This window comes from Parasteatoda tepidariorum, chromosome 3 (assembly GCF_982258835.1).
Source record: "Parasteatoda tepidariorum strain Cologne lab strain chromosome 3, Ptep-v5.0, whole genome shotgun sequence".
NCBI classification, from domain to species: Eukaryota; Metazoa; Arthropoda; class Arachnida; order Araneae; family Theridiidae; genus Parasteatoda; species Parasteatoda tepidariorum.
In genome coordinates, this window is record NC_141757.1 from 17,358,614 (window position 1) to 17,375,064 (window position 16,451).

General features: G+C 27.2%; 1 protein-coding gene across 2 annotated transcripts in view; it reads left to right on the forward strand.

The window, feature by feature from the left end:
* kdn (citrate synthase) overlaps positions 1 to 15,468 on the forward strand; it is a 35,145-nt gene extending 19,677 nt beyond the window's left edge. For both annotated transcript variants that reach the window (XM_043051041.3, XM_043051040.3), the window contains exons 2-10: positions 698 to 748; positions 833 to 940; positions 2,657 to 2,854; positions 4,685 to 4,873; positions 4,960 to 5,159; positions 5,944 to 6,073; positions 12,999 to 13,100; positions 13,880 to 14,089; positions 14,752 to 15,468. In XM_043051041.3, the coding sequence (XP_042906975.1) occupies positions 848 to 940; positions 2,657 to 2,854; positions 4,685 to 4,873; positions 4,960 to 5,159; positions 5,944 to 6,073; positions 12,999 to 13,100; positions 13,880 to 14,089; positions 14,752 to 14,916 (1,287 nt within the window). In that variant the 5' untranslated portion in view covers positions 698 to 748; positions 833 to 847 and the 3' untranslated portion in view covers positions 14,917 to 15,468. The remainder of the gene's footprint in view (positions 1 to 697; positions 749 to 832; positions 941 to 2,656; positions 2,855 to 4,684; positions 4,874 to 4,959; positions 5,160 to 5,943; positions 6,074 to 12,998; positions 13,101 to 13,879; positions 14,090 to 14,751) is intronic.
* Positions 15,469 to 16,451: the final 983 nt, after the last annotated feature.

Here is a 16,451-nt window from a genome sequence, read left to right on the forward strand (position 1 = left end):
AGGAAAAAAAGTATTTGTAGTTGTTGATATAATTTGCTAAATAATTGTTTTATATTTATGGATTCAGTGAATATCAAGAAATAATAACTGTGTGATAGTAATAGACTAATTTTAGACTGTAAGATTATTTAGTTCTTATTACTTTTGAAGGTTTTACTTTTGAAGATTCTATGATTAATCATTTATATTTAATGGCAGCCTTGTTAAAAAGCTTTGAAACCGAAAACAAATAAATGAACTATGTGTATTTATGTTTAATCAACAGTAAATAATAAATAATTACAACTAAAATCTTTAACATTTAAATTAGATTTAAGTTTTAAAGCCAGATCAATGATCGCATAAAAAAATGAGTTTTACTGAAACCTTTTTTAAATAGGATGTTTTTTCTGTATGGTCCAAGTGTTATATTTAATCTAAATAGCTGAGGAAGAACTATGGCCTATTATTACTTATTAAAGGGGATTTTTTTTTTTTTTTAAGTGTAGATGAAACTGAACACTCATGAAAAGTAATTTATTTATAGGGATAAAACAATTTTTACTTTTTGATTGCCTATTTAGTTGCATTTCATTATGAAAACGTGTTTAAGGCAAAATGAATTATTTTGTTGGTTAATAAAAATAATTTTAAGTTATGTTTCACTTGTAAGTTAAGTACTATTGCTTAAAACTAAAATTTATTAATTTATTTTTAGAGCGTTGCCCCTTTGTCAGCGTTAACAAGGAATATTACCAGCGACAGTACAGTAAGTTACCTATTTAATTCTTAATGTTAAATGCATACAAATTTACTAATTTATTATATTTCATGTTAAATTATTACATTTTAGGACTTGAAAGGAATTATGGCTAAGAAGATAATTGAACATCAGAAGAATGTGAAAAAGTTTCGAGAAATGTATGGTAGTAAAGTTATTGGAGAAATTAATATCGATCAAGTAAATTTTGCTTTTTTAATTCTCTAGATTTAAATTTTTCCTTATCTAATAAGTAAAAGAAATTAAAAAAAATTTTTTTTTCATTAGTAAATATATTTGTTTCACCATTTAGTATGAAAAAATTTCAGATTTTGAGTAATTCCATATCAAATCAAGCAATAATAATAAAACTGAAAAAAAAAAAATTATGTGAACAATTCAGTATTTATTTATTTTTAGCATTAAACCTGCTTCTAATTTGAAATATACCAAATTTCTGACATTTTTTTTTTTACCAGTTTCTGAGCTATGCAATTTTAAAAATTTATAAGTTTTTTAAATTTTAAACAGTTATAATTTAAAAATAATTGACTTTTGGGCATTAAATTTTGTGTCCTTTTGTTTAGTTTTTAATAGCACTCAATTTTTTTTAAAAAAAATTGAATTTACATTTTCAAAAACTTAATGATTTTTTTTATTTTTAAATGTTTTATGTTGCTTTTTTTTTAGCAATATCTGTGTCAAATATTAAGGTGGTTTTCCTATGGAATCATAAATAAAAAATAAATAAATGCAAGTAATGTATTTTTACTACATGATTTGTCATTGTTAAACCATAAAACATTTTCCCCTTGATGATCCTATAGAAATACCATCTTGAAATTTAGCATACATACATTACTAAAAGTTAAGTAAAATTTAAAATTTTTAAAAACTGTGCCAAATAATAAAAAATTTAGCTCTCTAAGTTCTCAGGTTATAGCCGTTTCAAAACTGCAAAAAAAAATTTAATTTTCAAAATGCATAACTTGGAAACAAATGGTTAAAAAAAGCTGAAACTGAATCTTTGTATTTTTCCACCCTTCTGTTAGTTCTGTTTATGAACCAAGAATAAACTATGTACAAGACCAGACATTTTGTTTATTGGTTGATTGGGTGAATTATGCAGAATACCCTAGGGAATTTTATTTTGGGAAAAAGAGTCTGGGAATTATGAAATTTTTGGCCACAACTTAATAATAATAGTTCAAATTTCTTGGTAACAATAAGTACCTAGCCGATGATGCTCAACTTGTATTTTTATTATTTTAGGTAAAAATTTTCGCAATGTTACATTTTTTAAGATATATTTAAATTAGAATATTAATTTTTAATTTGGGAAAGTTTCTCTGTTAAAAATTTTTTCTTTTAAACTTTTCATGATGCTTTATGTAATAACTATTTTTAAATAACCATATTTATTGTTAAATAATACTATATTTTTAAAAATTAAGCTCTCTTTATAAATTAATTTTGGTTTTTACAAATAGCACGTTTCACTTTATTAATTACTAATCTATGTTAAATTTTTGTTTCGGTTTTTATGCAAAACATTACTTCTATCTATAGTTGACATATTATATTAGGAAATCCTCATGTTAAACTTTTACTTAGTGAAATTTAATTTTATACAGTAAAAATATTTGTCATTTTCTATCAGAAAGGAAATTTCATTACTTATTAAAGAAAAAGGAAGAAAATCATTGATGAAATATTGCCTTGTATAGCGAAAATGTAATCTGGAAATTTCTTGAAAAAATCGAAGAATTTTATTTCTAAAATTGATAGGGAACCTTGTCACTCTTTGAAACAATGTGACCAAATTTTCTAATGTTTCTTTTTTTTGTGTGCAGAATACTGCATTGAAAAAAAATTTTCTTTAAAAGAATGTATTAAATAATTATTGTTTTCTATTAGATCTATGGTGGTATGAGAGGTATGAAAGGTTTAGTGACTGAAACTTCTTACCTTGATCCTGAAGAAGGCATCCGATTCCGAGATCTAACCATTCCAGACTGTCAAGAACAATTACCCAGTGCCCCTGGTGGGGAGGAACCTCTTCCAGAAGGTCTATTCTGGTTACTCATGACTGGTGACGTTCCTACAGAGAACCAGGTAAAATTACATTTTAACCTTATATTTTCTCAAATTTATAAATTCTACTAAATTCTTATAAATTCAATTAAACATCTGCTCTAAAATTGTTATAGTGTAGTGCTTACTTGTGCCTGTATTATCTTTGGATGGGTGACTCCCTGATCGTTGCTAATAGCATATTAGTGCAACATTTAGAGAAACCAACTATTTAGATTTGAGTATTTAGATTTGAGTTGGCAAGGTTTTGGACAGAATGGATTATTCCTCGGTTTAAACCCTCCTGTCCAAAACCCTTTTATTCAAATTATGTCACAATTTGAAGAAGAAAAGAAATTTGTGAAAAATAAAAGATTAATTTTTGAACAGGAAAAATGAAGACAAGTTTTTTTTTATTAAAAATTTTTATTATTTTTTTTAATATTGTATTATTTATCCTTATGCAAAATTATAATTCATCAGTATTAAAAGCATAGTTATTTGTTCGTAAAAGGTAAGGTATTCACTTTTGTTGTTCATTGAATTGTGGAACTTTAAAAGTTATAAATCTTTTCCTATTATATTGTATTATTTTACTTTGATAAGTGAAAGCAAATTGTTTAAAAAGTATCAAATATTTTTTGATATATGTAATCATTATGTGTATAATAGTTACACTTATGGAAATTTTATCTTTTACCAATGTTCAAGGTTTTGGACACTTAAGACAGTTTTAGTCCGTTTAGGACAGTTTTAGTCAGTTTAAGACAGTAAAGCCAACGTGTCCTGTCCAAAACAAGTATAGGATGTCCAAATCCCCAACCCTGATTGTGATCTATCCATAATTATTACAATTTTATAGTCAGGATTTTGGTTGCGTAATAAAAATTGTGGTTTTTGAGAATTTCTGTAGTAATTTGTTAAAAATAATTTTTACCAAGTGTTAGGATATTTTGTTGCTACAATATATATATATATATATATATATATATATATATATATATATATATATATATATATATATACTATTTAAAAAATTTCTGAAAACAATAAATCAGAATAAAATCAACTTGATAGAAGCAAGAAATAAAGAAAAATCAAACAAATCTCAATTTCCCCCTTCTGACACGCTGTTCTATAACTTAATCTTTTTTCCTTGTGTGACAGCTAAGAACATAACCTTGATTTTAACATGCTGTGAACAAAAAATTTTTATGGCTTAAATTCAGTATATTTAAAAGGTTATAAGGGCTAGTTTTAATTTAACCAAATAATAGAACATTGATTCCTAGTTATTAATTTATCAATTTATGATGAAGTATGAAATTTCTGTATTGCATAATAATTTTTAATTTAGTCTTATCCAAATATCCTTTTTTTTTATTTGATAGTAAATTCATTCAAAATTTTATTATTATATACCCATATATAATTAAATTATGTATACACCTTAAAATTTCACTAATTTGAATTTTGGTAAACCGCAGGATATGGAAATAATGATAATAAGAATCAAACGCATATGAAAGTCGTTTAAAACAAGAGTTTTTATAACACAGAGCCATTAAAGCTGAATTGCTACAACTTTTGAATTTTAAGCAATCACCCAATTGCAACTTTTCAAACAATTCAATTCACACTCCCACCATATAACATAATTCTTTATTTTGTTATAATATTTAAAATAATTCTTTGATAGAGAAAGCAGCACAAATCAAAAACATAACAAATGATTATATTCTATTCATTTTTGAAACTTAGTCCATTATAACTTGCTTGTCACTGCCTGATTTTTGATTATATTCTATCAAATAAATGCTTCCAATTTTTTTTTCTGATATGAAAATTTAGTTTTCTATTTTATTTACACAGGTTAAGTCACTGTCTAAACAATGGGCTGACCTTGCGGATCTACCTTCTCATGTTGTCACCATGTTAAATAATTTCCCATCAAATTTACATCCTATGTCTCAATTTAGTGCTGCAATCACAGCTTGCAATACAGAGAGTAAATTTGCTAAAGCATACAGTGAAGGAGTTTCAAAAGCTAAATACTGGGAGGTAAGATATTCGAAGTTTACGAATAAAATCGTACAAGAAAGAAAGAAAAAATCATTTATCTTCAATGTGTGCTTTTTTATTTGCAGCTAACCTTTGATGACGCAATGAGTCTCATTGCAAAACTTCCACCGATAGCTGCAACTATTTATAGAAATCTATATCGTGATGCCACCAGCATCGGAGCAATCGATATGAACAAAGATTGGTCTCATAACTTCGCATCGATGCTCGGTTATGAAGATGCTCAGTTTACAGAGCTTATGCGCCTGTACCTGACTATACACAGGTATAGTTTAAAATTGATTTCGCTATGGTATTAGTTTTGAAGCTGAAGTTAATATTGTGCTTTTTGACCTTGTTATTTATTTTTTCAAATTTATTTGCTTTCGAAATAAAGTTTCACTTGATTATGCACAATGCTCCAAAAACTGACCACCCATAGTTAGCCTAGTCTCTTGAACCATTAAAATGAGTCCTAGAACGTGGAGATCCCATCATTAGATCAAAAGTTATTCAGAGTGATAATAGAAATTCTAAAATGAAATAGAAATTCTAAAGAAATAGAAATTCTAAATATCTTTCAATAAACCATTTAAGCTATAAATCAATTTTGCAAGCAATTGGAATAATTTAATGGCATCTTCCCAAATCCTCTTTATTTACGATAACAGCTTCACATTTTGAATGTATTTCTTAAGATATTGTGAAGAAATGTGTTAATTATATCATTAACTCTTAGCAAGAAACAAATGTGTGTAAGCGATGATTAAAAGAAAAGAAAAGTTTGCTTTTATCTATTTCATTACTTTTCTCATAAAGTGAAATTATTTTATATTGTGGTGATTACAGACCTTTTCTCCTCTTTACAGCAAAAATTAACGAGTCACAAGTGTTCTTTTCACACCTAATGACTTTTTTTTATATAAAGAAAGGTAATTTAATGTCTTACATGAATATTTCTATACTTCGTAATCCCCCTTGTCAGTTATTTAGTATGTTACAAACGTTCTATACTAACAGGGTTATTAGTAGAAAAATCTTACTAATAAGTATTTTTTATTTTTTATTAGTGATCATGAAGGTGGCAATGTAAGTGCTCATACTGTTCATCTAGTTGGAAGTGCACTCTCTGATCCATACCTTTCTTTCTCTGCCGGCATGAACGGTTTAGCTGGTCCTCTCCATGGTCTTGCAAATCAAGTAATGGATGCTTTTTCTAAAAAAAAATTTTTAAATCTTTTTTTGTTTGTTTTAAGTCTTAATATTGAGACATGTAGGCCAGTAAACACCAATCTGATAATAAAGAAAAAAAAAATTTATTTATCTGTGGATACAACTTCTATTTTTGAAATATTCTATAAGAGCACTGCAAAATAAGTTAATCAGTAAAATTCAAACTCTGAAACTTATTTCTGCTGATTCTAAATGTCAGTCTCATTCACTGTTGTGGGAAATGCCATCCCCTGTATTTATCACTTTCTCCTGGATTTTTATTTATTTTTATTACCTATTATTTATCACCTATTATTTATCTTTGGGATGGAGTAGAATTTTTTTAACCATTTAATTTCTGAGAGATTTGAAAAGTTCTTAAATTTATTTTTCTTAGTTATTTTTAAAATTAATTTTTCTTACAATTTTAGAGGGTAAACCATCTGAAAATTTATCTCCTTGCTACAATTGTTAATTTTTTTTTCTTCTTCAACTCTTCACCTTTCTAGTCTCTCAGAATAAAATTAAAGTTTAATATGATTGTTCTCTCAAATGAAATTTTCGTCCATAAAATTACCAAAAAGTGATTAATACAGGGGTGAGTTCTTAGAAAAGGGGGTCATATTCAGATTCGCTATGTCATTGAATATGAATAGGCAAGAATGATATAAGAACTGATTTTCATGCAGAGTTTGTTTATAAAATTGAAACAATGCAAAATTTGTTTATTATATGTTGAAATTTTTTTTTTATGCTTAATTGATATCGATTAATGTATGCAGCTATTGGTATTTTTATCTCATATAATTTTATTTTTTATGCATTTTTACTATAATTTGAAAAACTGTTTCATGTTTAGACATGCCACTTTTTATTTCCTTATGTTTTATTTTTATTTCCTTCTAATCTATATCATATGTTTTGAGGGTTCTATATCTTTGAGCCTTGTGCTATTAATACTCGTGTATAATTCAATTTGATTTCAGTGCAAAGCTTCTTCTTTTTTCTTTTCTAAATTAATAAGTTGATTATTTTTAATAAAAAAAAAGTGTGTCCATGTTAGTTACTTTACTGTAGGTAAAGTAATTTACTGTACTGAAAAGAAGGTAAAAATGCCATTTTTTATTTTAATAATCAGATTTTCTGGTTCTAATTTTATACGAAAGTGTTCAGCAATTTTTACCGACATATTGCATGCATTGCCTATAGAAAAAATATACATTCTCTTGCTTCCATGCTTTTTTAATTTGTAGGGGTGAATATTTAATAAAATGATTGTAATCCACTTTAATACTTTTGTAATTTTTATGGTTATACTCTGAATTTAATAATATTTTAAAATTTCCTTAAAATGTTGTGTAAAAGTCCTTAAAGCAGGGATGAGATTTTTCCGTTTTTTAGCGGATTTCCACTTTTTTCACTTTTATCTCTTAAATTTCAGCTTTTTTATCAAAAATTCAGATTTTCTAAAAATTTCATTTTTTTAAATAAGTATTCTGCTTTTTCAGAAAATTCACCGATTTTCAAAAAGGAACAGAAAATTCAAACTACATAGCTACCAATCCTTTCTCATTTTTACTTATTTTACCTATTTTCTCCCCTTTACATGCAGCAGATAAGATTTTCCGAATTTTTTACCCACCCTCCAGATGGATCCGATTTTCGTAGTTCAAACGACGCTGCTTCTGACAAGCCTTTCAGAGGTCCCAAGCCTGGAATCTGCTAATATCTCGATTCTTATTCACACGATTTTAATATCAAACATAGCTTTTCATATTTGCGTGTTGCGATTTATTTACGAGATTTAAAAATCCGATATTGTGATTCGTATTTACGTCTTTTTAGAAACCTATGTAGCGATTCGTATTGACGCAAGTTTAAAACTCAATGTGTTGATTTGCTCATGCGGTTTATAATATCAAACATTGAGATTCGCATTCACGCATTCTAAAAGTTATGCATCATAATTCTTATTTATGCAATCTAAAAATTACGCATCATGATTCGTATTTACGCAATCTAAAAATTATGAATCGTGATTTGTATTTACGCATTTTAAAAATTCTATATCTCAGTTTGTATTTTCTCATTTTCAAAATCGTATATCTAGTTTCATATTCATGTGATTTCAAAATCCATAATTGTTATTTATATTCACGCAATTTTAAGATCAACTATCGCGGACTATAAGATGGACTAACAACTAATTATAACAAACATAAAAGATACAGCAAACAAAAGCAATCACTTAAAAAGGGATTTAATTAAAAAAAAAATTTGGGGGAAAAAGAGTTAATTAACTCATCATCAAAATTTTATTTATAATTGCTGTTATTTATGCTATAAAATGCAAAATTCTTATCAAATAAGAAACAATTATCTAAACAGTTGCTGATTGTCATGCAATTTTTCAAACTAAAATAGCAATTTTTGTATGTTAAGGAGTTACTATATATTTCTACTTCACTGTTGTTGATATGTTTCAGAGGGCTGTAGTTAGATTAGACTATAATATGAACATAATGATTCGGTCCATTGTTAAAGTTTTTTTTCCCAATATAATTTAAAAAGTAATATTACTGATAAATTTGCTATAAATCACATAACAATATTTATTAAAAGAAATGAAATATCTATATATATATATTTCTCTTACACGGCACCAAAAAAAAGCCTCATTACAACTCCCCGAATGGCAACTTTAGAAAATCGACCAATGATTGCTGCTAAAAATGTCACATGGCAAATATAGTTGAGGTGGCTCAACATATAGCGCTTTTAAAAACGGAAACAATAACCAGAGTGAGCATTATCAGGTTGTTCAATTCAGATGAGTGAGAATGCTTTAAAAAGGCCGCTGTTGAATTGATATTTTTCTACTGGGAGCTACCTAAACGTCTAAGTGTTTGTATTGAATGCATTGAATTTTTTTATATTTCGCGTTTATTTACGCATTGAATTGTCACTATGTCTTTGTGCTAGAACATTGTGTTCATTGGCGAGCGAGCGCAGAGAGCCATGGTTCACAGCGTGAACCACATAGGATTGCGTAGCAATTCTCAGGGGTTGGCGAGCAGGGGGCGGGGCCTCCTAGTAAAATAAATAAAATTTGATGCAAATAGATGAGAGTTTTAACACAATTTTCATACTTCATTAAACAGAATAAATAATAAACAGAATTTTCATTAAACAGAATAAATAATTATTATTAAAATTTGCTAATATTTTAAATTTAAAAAAAGTAAAATCGTTATTTTTAATTTAAAAAAATGTATTCGAAAATTGAATAAAAAATAGCATAAAAACATTCTTAGCAATAAATAAAAGGAAATAATTTTTTTTCCAATGCCCACCTGGATAATGACATAGGTCATACAGGCACCTGAAGGGCAGATTTGTTGGCCACTCTTTCAGGGACACCATATTAGATTGGCCAATGTTGCTCCCACAGTAAGGGCAGCTAGTTAATGTATATTCTCAGTGGTTTTAATTTACTAAACCAGGTAGTTTTTCAAGTAATAATTGTCTGAACTGAGGAAAAATATAATTTCCAGCTTTATTTTTCAATTGGTAATTTTTTTTTCACTAAATGCTTTGTACAATAATGTATAATTATTGTACAAAAAATAAAAATTGTAAAACAGATTAGACACCTCTTACTTTATCTTTTTGCTTAAATTTTACATAATAAAATTTAAAAAAAAACAATTCCAAAACAAAACTTATTAATAACTTATGCTGATGACAACCCAAACTTATTAATTTTATGCTAATGACAACCCAAACTTATTAATATTATGCTGATGACAACCCAAACTTTTAATATTATGCTGATGACAACCCAAAAAAAAATTTATGCTGATGACAACCCAGACATATTAATATTATGCTGATGACAACCCAAACTTATTAATTTTATGCTGATGACAACCAAAAAAAACTTTTTTATGCTGATGACAGCCCAAACTTAATTTTATGCTGATGACAACCCAAACTTTTAGTATTATGCTGATGACAACCCGAAAATAATTTTATGCTGATGACAACCCAAACTTATTAATTTTATGCTGATGACAGCCCAAACTTATTAATATTATGCTGATGACAACCCAAACTTAATTTTATGCTGATGACAACCCAAACTTAATTTTATGCTGATGACAACCCAAACTTATTAATATTATGCTGATGACAACCCAAACTTTTAATATTATGCTGATGACAACCCAAACTTTTAATATTATGCTGATGACAACCCAGACTTATTAATATTATGCTGATGACAACCCAAAAATAATTTTTATGCTGATGACAGCCCAAACTTAATTTTATGCTGATGACAACCCAAACTTTTAGTATTATGCTGATGACAACCCAAACTTTTAATTTTATGCTGATGACAACCCAAACTTACTAATATTATGCTGATGACAACCCAAACTTTTATCATTGTGCTGATGACTATTTTTTTGTTCATATACAGCTATAAGTTAGAAATTATCACTGATGTTATCTTTAAAATATGTTATTTTTGATTAAATAATTACAATTTTTTCTCTCATATAAAACTAAAATTATTAAATTTATTTAATGAATTAATATTTGAAAAAACTGTATTAACATCAAATGTATTTATATAAATAAAAGTATAAATTTGGTAATGTGGACCATGCGAACTACTGTGTGTGTGCATTCTTTATTGAATTTATCCGCAGAGAACACAGAGAATATAAAATAATTAAATATTTAAATGTGAGTGAAAAACTATGCTAAACTATGAAGCTAGAAATTATAAGTTAGAAATTATCACTGATCACTTATATTTAAAACAATGACTAACGCTCAAACAATCAGAAAATTCCATTTTGTTTTTCGCTTATTCCTGTTTAATTAATATTATGAATTAATATTTGAAAAAACTATATTAACATCAAGTTTTGAAAAAAAATGTATTTGAACTGATGAATAAAAAGTATTTTATTAATGATTGAAAATTTGAACAAGATACTGGGAGAGTGTGAAGTAATAGTATGAATTGAAAAAAAAAATTTTTTTCGACCACTGCTCATTTTAATATTCAGGGATGAGATTTTTCCACTTTTTTCACTTTTATCCCTTGAATTTCAGCTTTTTTATCAAAAATTCGGATTTTCTAAAAATTTCACTTTTTTTTTATAAATATTCCGCTTTTTCAGAAAATTCACCGATTTTCAAAGAGAAACAAAATTCTTTCTCATTTTTACTTATTTTAGCTATTTTCTCCCCCTTTTTCACGCAGCAGATAAGATTTTCCAAATTTTTTACCCGCCCTCCGATTTTTGTAGTTCAAACGACGCTGCTTCTGACAAGCCTTTTAGAGGTCCCAAGCCTGGAATCTGCTAATATCTCGATTCTTATTCACACGATTTTAATATCAAACATAGCTTTTCATATTTGTGTGCTGCGATTCTTATTCACGCGATTTGAATATTGTACGTTGCGATTATTATTTACGAGATTTAAAAATCCGATATTGTGATTCGTATTTACACCTTTTTAAAAACCTATGTAGCGATTCTCGCAAGTTTAAAATTCAATGTCTTGATTTGCTCATGCGGTTTATAATATCAAACATTGATTTTCGTATTTATACGTGATTTTAAAATAAGGCATTGGGATTCGCATTCACGCATTCTAAAAATTATGCATCATAATTCTTATTTATGCAATCTAAAAATTAAGCATCATGATTCGTATTTACGCGATCTAAAAATTATGAATCGTGATTTGTATTTACACGTTTTAAAAATTCTATATCCCTGTATGTATTTTCTCATTTTCAAAATCATATATCTAGTTTCATATTCATGTGATTTCAAAACCCATAATTGTTATTCATATTCACGCAATTTTAAGATCAACTATCACGATTTTTGTAAGAAGTACATTTTTTTTTAATTAGTTACTATAAAGGTGACTGTTTTTCTAAGGACGATTATTAGTATATGTAAGTGTTACAACATCAGAGAAACTGGAAGGGAATATATTCAAAACTTACATTCTGTGCTTGCAAAGAAGAAAAAATAGGATTTGTCACAAGATGTTTGAAGATGGACTAACGACTAAATGTAGAAAACATAAAAGATATAGCGAACAAAAGCAATCACTTAAAAAGAGATTTAATTTAATTTGTTTTTGGGGAAAAAGAGTTAATTAACTCATCATCAAAATTGTATTTATAATTGCTGTTATTTATGCTATAAAATGCAAAATTCTTATCAAATAAAAAACAATTATCTAAACAATTGCTGATTGTCATGTAATTTTTCAAACTAAAATAGCAATTTTTGTATGTTAAGGAGTTACTATATATTTCTACTTCACTGCTATTGATATGTTTCAGAGGACTCTAGTTAGATTAGACTATAATATGAACGTAATTCGGTCCATTGTTTTTCCAATATAATTTAAAAAGCAATATTACTGATATATTTGCTATAAATCACATTACAGTATTTATTAAAAGAAATTAAATATTAATGTATATTCTCAGTAGTTTTAATTTGCTAAACCAGGTAGTTTTTCAAGTAATAATTGTCTCTTATGTGAACTGGGGAAAAATATAATTTCCAGATTTATTTTTTCAGATGGTAATTTTTATTTTCACTAAATGTTAAGTATCAATGTAATCATTTATATAATGATAGATTAGTACACAATTGTATGTCAACACATTATTTATTACCTTAAACTGTTATTATTAAAGGGTTGCGCTTGCGTAAAATTTACTATCGTGGAAATTCAGCTTTTTTGCTTTTTGGCTAATCTCATCCCTGTTAAAGTTTATATTGGTTAAAGAGTGGAAACTGTATTATAGCTTCTTTGTTTACACATTTTACATGTATTAATATGCATCAACAAATTTCTTTATTAGGAAGTGCTTGTTTGGTTAACGAAACTACAGAAAGAACTTGGTGGAGATTTCACCGAAGAGAGATTAAAGGAATTTGTTTGGAAAACATTAAAATCTGGACAGGTACTTATTGTTAATATTATTTGAAACTAACAAGGGAATCTTTAAATTTGTTGATTTAGGATATTAGATTTTATGCCTACATTGAACGAATATTAATAAATTTTTCTTAGCATTCATCATTAAAAAATCTCAAGTTCTAAAGCTTTTATATTTAGTGGTCATTTGCTCTATTGGGTGAAGAAATTTATTAATGTAAATAGGTTGCTTTTTACTTCCGTTTAGATCCTTGTATTAAGTAACTTTTTTCAAGTGCTAAATTGCTCAATTGGAGTTTTTGGAAAGTTAGTGTCAAATAGCGTTTAAAAATTTATTTTTTGCATACATACCAGGACGGTGAAAATAGTTATACAGGGTGACCGTTAAATATCTGACTCTTTTGAACAAAAAATAAAAAACACTGCTTCATAAGTTAAAAATACACAGTTTACTGCATTGTTATTAAAGATGTAATAAATTTTTGGAGAGAAATTACTTATACAAAAATACATAATTTCCAAATTTGATCACTAGTTAAAATGGCAGTTATCTACAGTAGTAAAAATATACCGAACTTTTAATTATCAATTAATACCGACAAAATTTGTAATGTTGCAAGTGGCACATTCTGTGTTTTTATTTATGTTCAAAATAGATTTTAGACACTGTAACTAGAATATTTATTACAGCGTATTATTTTGTGATTTGGTAAGTTACCATTTCACTTGTAAGAGTTAAGACTAAAAAATGTAGTCTATTCAATATTTATGAACCTTGTTTTTATGTTTGATTATACTTGATAGGTAATTCCTGGATATGGACATGCTGTTTTGAGGAAAACTGACCCCCGTTATGTAGCTCAAAGAGAGTTTGCCCTCAAGCACTTGCCTAATGATCCAATGTTTAAATTGGTATCCACAATTTACAAAGTTGTGCCTCCTATTTTGTTGGAATTGGGAAAAGTGAAAAATCCCTGGCCTAATGTTGATGCTCACAGTGGTGTACTGCTGCAGGTAATTTTTCTCCCTCCTTTTGTGATAGATCTAATGTCTTATTTCTTAGTGTTGAATTTTGTTTGTTTTTATAATTGCTAAAAATGTAAATCAAATTGTGCATAATCCTCCTAAATAAAGTGTGTAGATTATGCCAACATATTTGATGTTAATCGTTCTGTTCTTACAAAATTAGGGCATAAAACATCTGAAGTACGCCTGGTTTTTATAAAACATAAATAGTTAAAGTAATGATAGACTGTTAAAAAATGTGATTATTGAAGTTACTGTTCTTGGGGAAATGGAATAAAAGATTAACTTACTAGCAGTAGTTCATGGAAAAATTTATCAGAAACTATAGTAATTTATTTGAATTCATTCTTTAGAATTACAAAACTCAAAAAGGTTAATATTTTACTCTAATATTATTATTTTTTATTTATTCTAATCTAAATTGAAAAAATGTTTCCACAATTTACAAAGTTTAATGTTTAACCTAGGTGTCAATAAATTTATTTCTGTGAATTGATCAGAAATAGATTACATATAATGCAGCTTATTTGAATTCTTTCCTTAATGTTGCATGGCTCAAAAAGATTATAATGTTACTACTGCTCTATTTCTTTTTCCTTAATTTATCTCAAAATATACTTTTTTTTATAAAAATATATTTTGTTTTTTAGTACTATGGAATGTCTGAAATGCAGTTCTACACTGTTCTCTTTGGTGTTTCTCGTGCTCTTGGTGTCATGGCATCTTTAGTTTGGGACAGAGGACTTGGCCTTCCATTGGAGAGGCCAAAATCCATGACAACCGATGGCCTCCAAAAACTTGTTGGAGCTGTTTAAACAGTAAACAATATTTAGGAATTTCAAGCACACCACTTCACTAAAAACAGAATAGTTGCGATTCCATAAAGCAGGTTTTTTTTAAAAACTCATCGCTACCTAGGTGGCAAACTGTTTGTGATAGTTGTTGGTTAGTTGTCATTGTCTCTGGGGGAAAAAAAAATCATGTATGAAATAATGCATTTCTTTTTATCTCATCAAAAATAGGTTTTATTATTAAAATTTTTGAGATTCTGTGCAGACACTTCTGTCTTATTAATAAAATTTGTCTTCTAATGTAAACAAATATGTGTAATCAGACTTTGGCATGACCAACAGTTTTTGTGTTTGTTAAAAAATGTTTTGTGATATGTAGAGTGTTGTGGTGTATAAATAAAAATGTGGTGTCGGAAGAAGTCTGAATATAAAAAAAATCTAGATACATTTTTACAAAAAAAGGTCTTAATTTAAGCAAATTATGTTAATGCCAGCAGTAGTTCTACACGTTGTCACTTGGTATGATGCACTTGTACCTGAGAACTTTTATTAATAAAATAATATATTGTCATTTGATTGATTGTTTTTAATTTGCTCAAAACAACACCAAAAAAAACCTGTATTCGTCCTGTAAGTCATTTAAGTCTTAATCATTTTAAGCAGTCTTGGCATATTTTTTCTCTTGCATATTTCTTTATATGCGCATTCATCATTCATAGGTGCCAATTCTACTAGTTTTTCACGGTAAACTTCTGGAGTTTGTTAGCTTTTCATGGTTTTTACATATTTTAGAAAATTCTCTTAGTACAATTTTATCCTTTTTAAGTCTTTTAAATATTTAAGTCATACTCATAAATAGTGACTCACACACATATATATATACTTAATATGCCAGTTCATCATTTTAATATATTTTAGAAAATACTCTTCTAAAAGGGGAAAGTTACTGTAAAATAAACCTTATAAAAATAAATTTTTTCTCACTCAATTGCTTACTTGTGTACTTAAATAAGTATTTCTAATAAATAATGATATAAGCCTCATTTTATTGCTATCAATTTAAAGATTTTCTATTTCAGATATTTTAAACTTATTAATTTTTTTATTGAGAACTCCCTATTTTTAAATTAATCTAAGAATATTTATTACCTGTCTAAAGCCAATTCAAACTTATAAAAGCATTTTATGATTATTAGTGTATAATAGTTTTGTATTTTACTCACTATAGAACCCACTAAAATATTCTTTGTCTAAAATAATTGTTTTAATAATTAATGTTTGCTCGATAATAATTTGTCTTGATTTTAGATATTGCACATTAGCTTGAAATTTGTATATTGTAAAATCTTCTGAATTCTTCCTTCTCGTATCTACAGCAGTCATCTAACTCAGAACTTCCTGATTGCTTCAATTGATTAGATTTAACAAATGTGTGCAATTAAAATTTCATTTAATCGGTTGTTTTAAACTGAAATAGCTTATTTTGAAATAATAGCTGCAGTAAAGACTGGAAAACACATTTTTAGTGTTATATATTTTATTATTTTTCCTGGTATTTT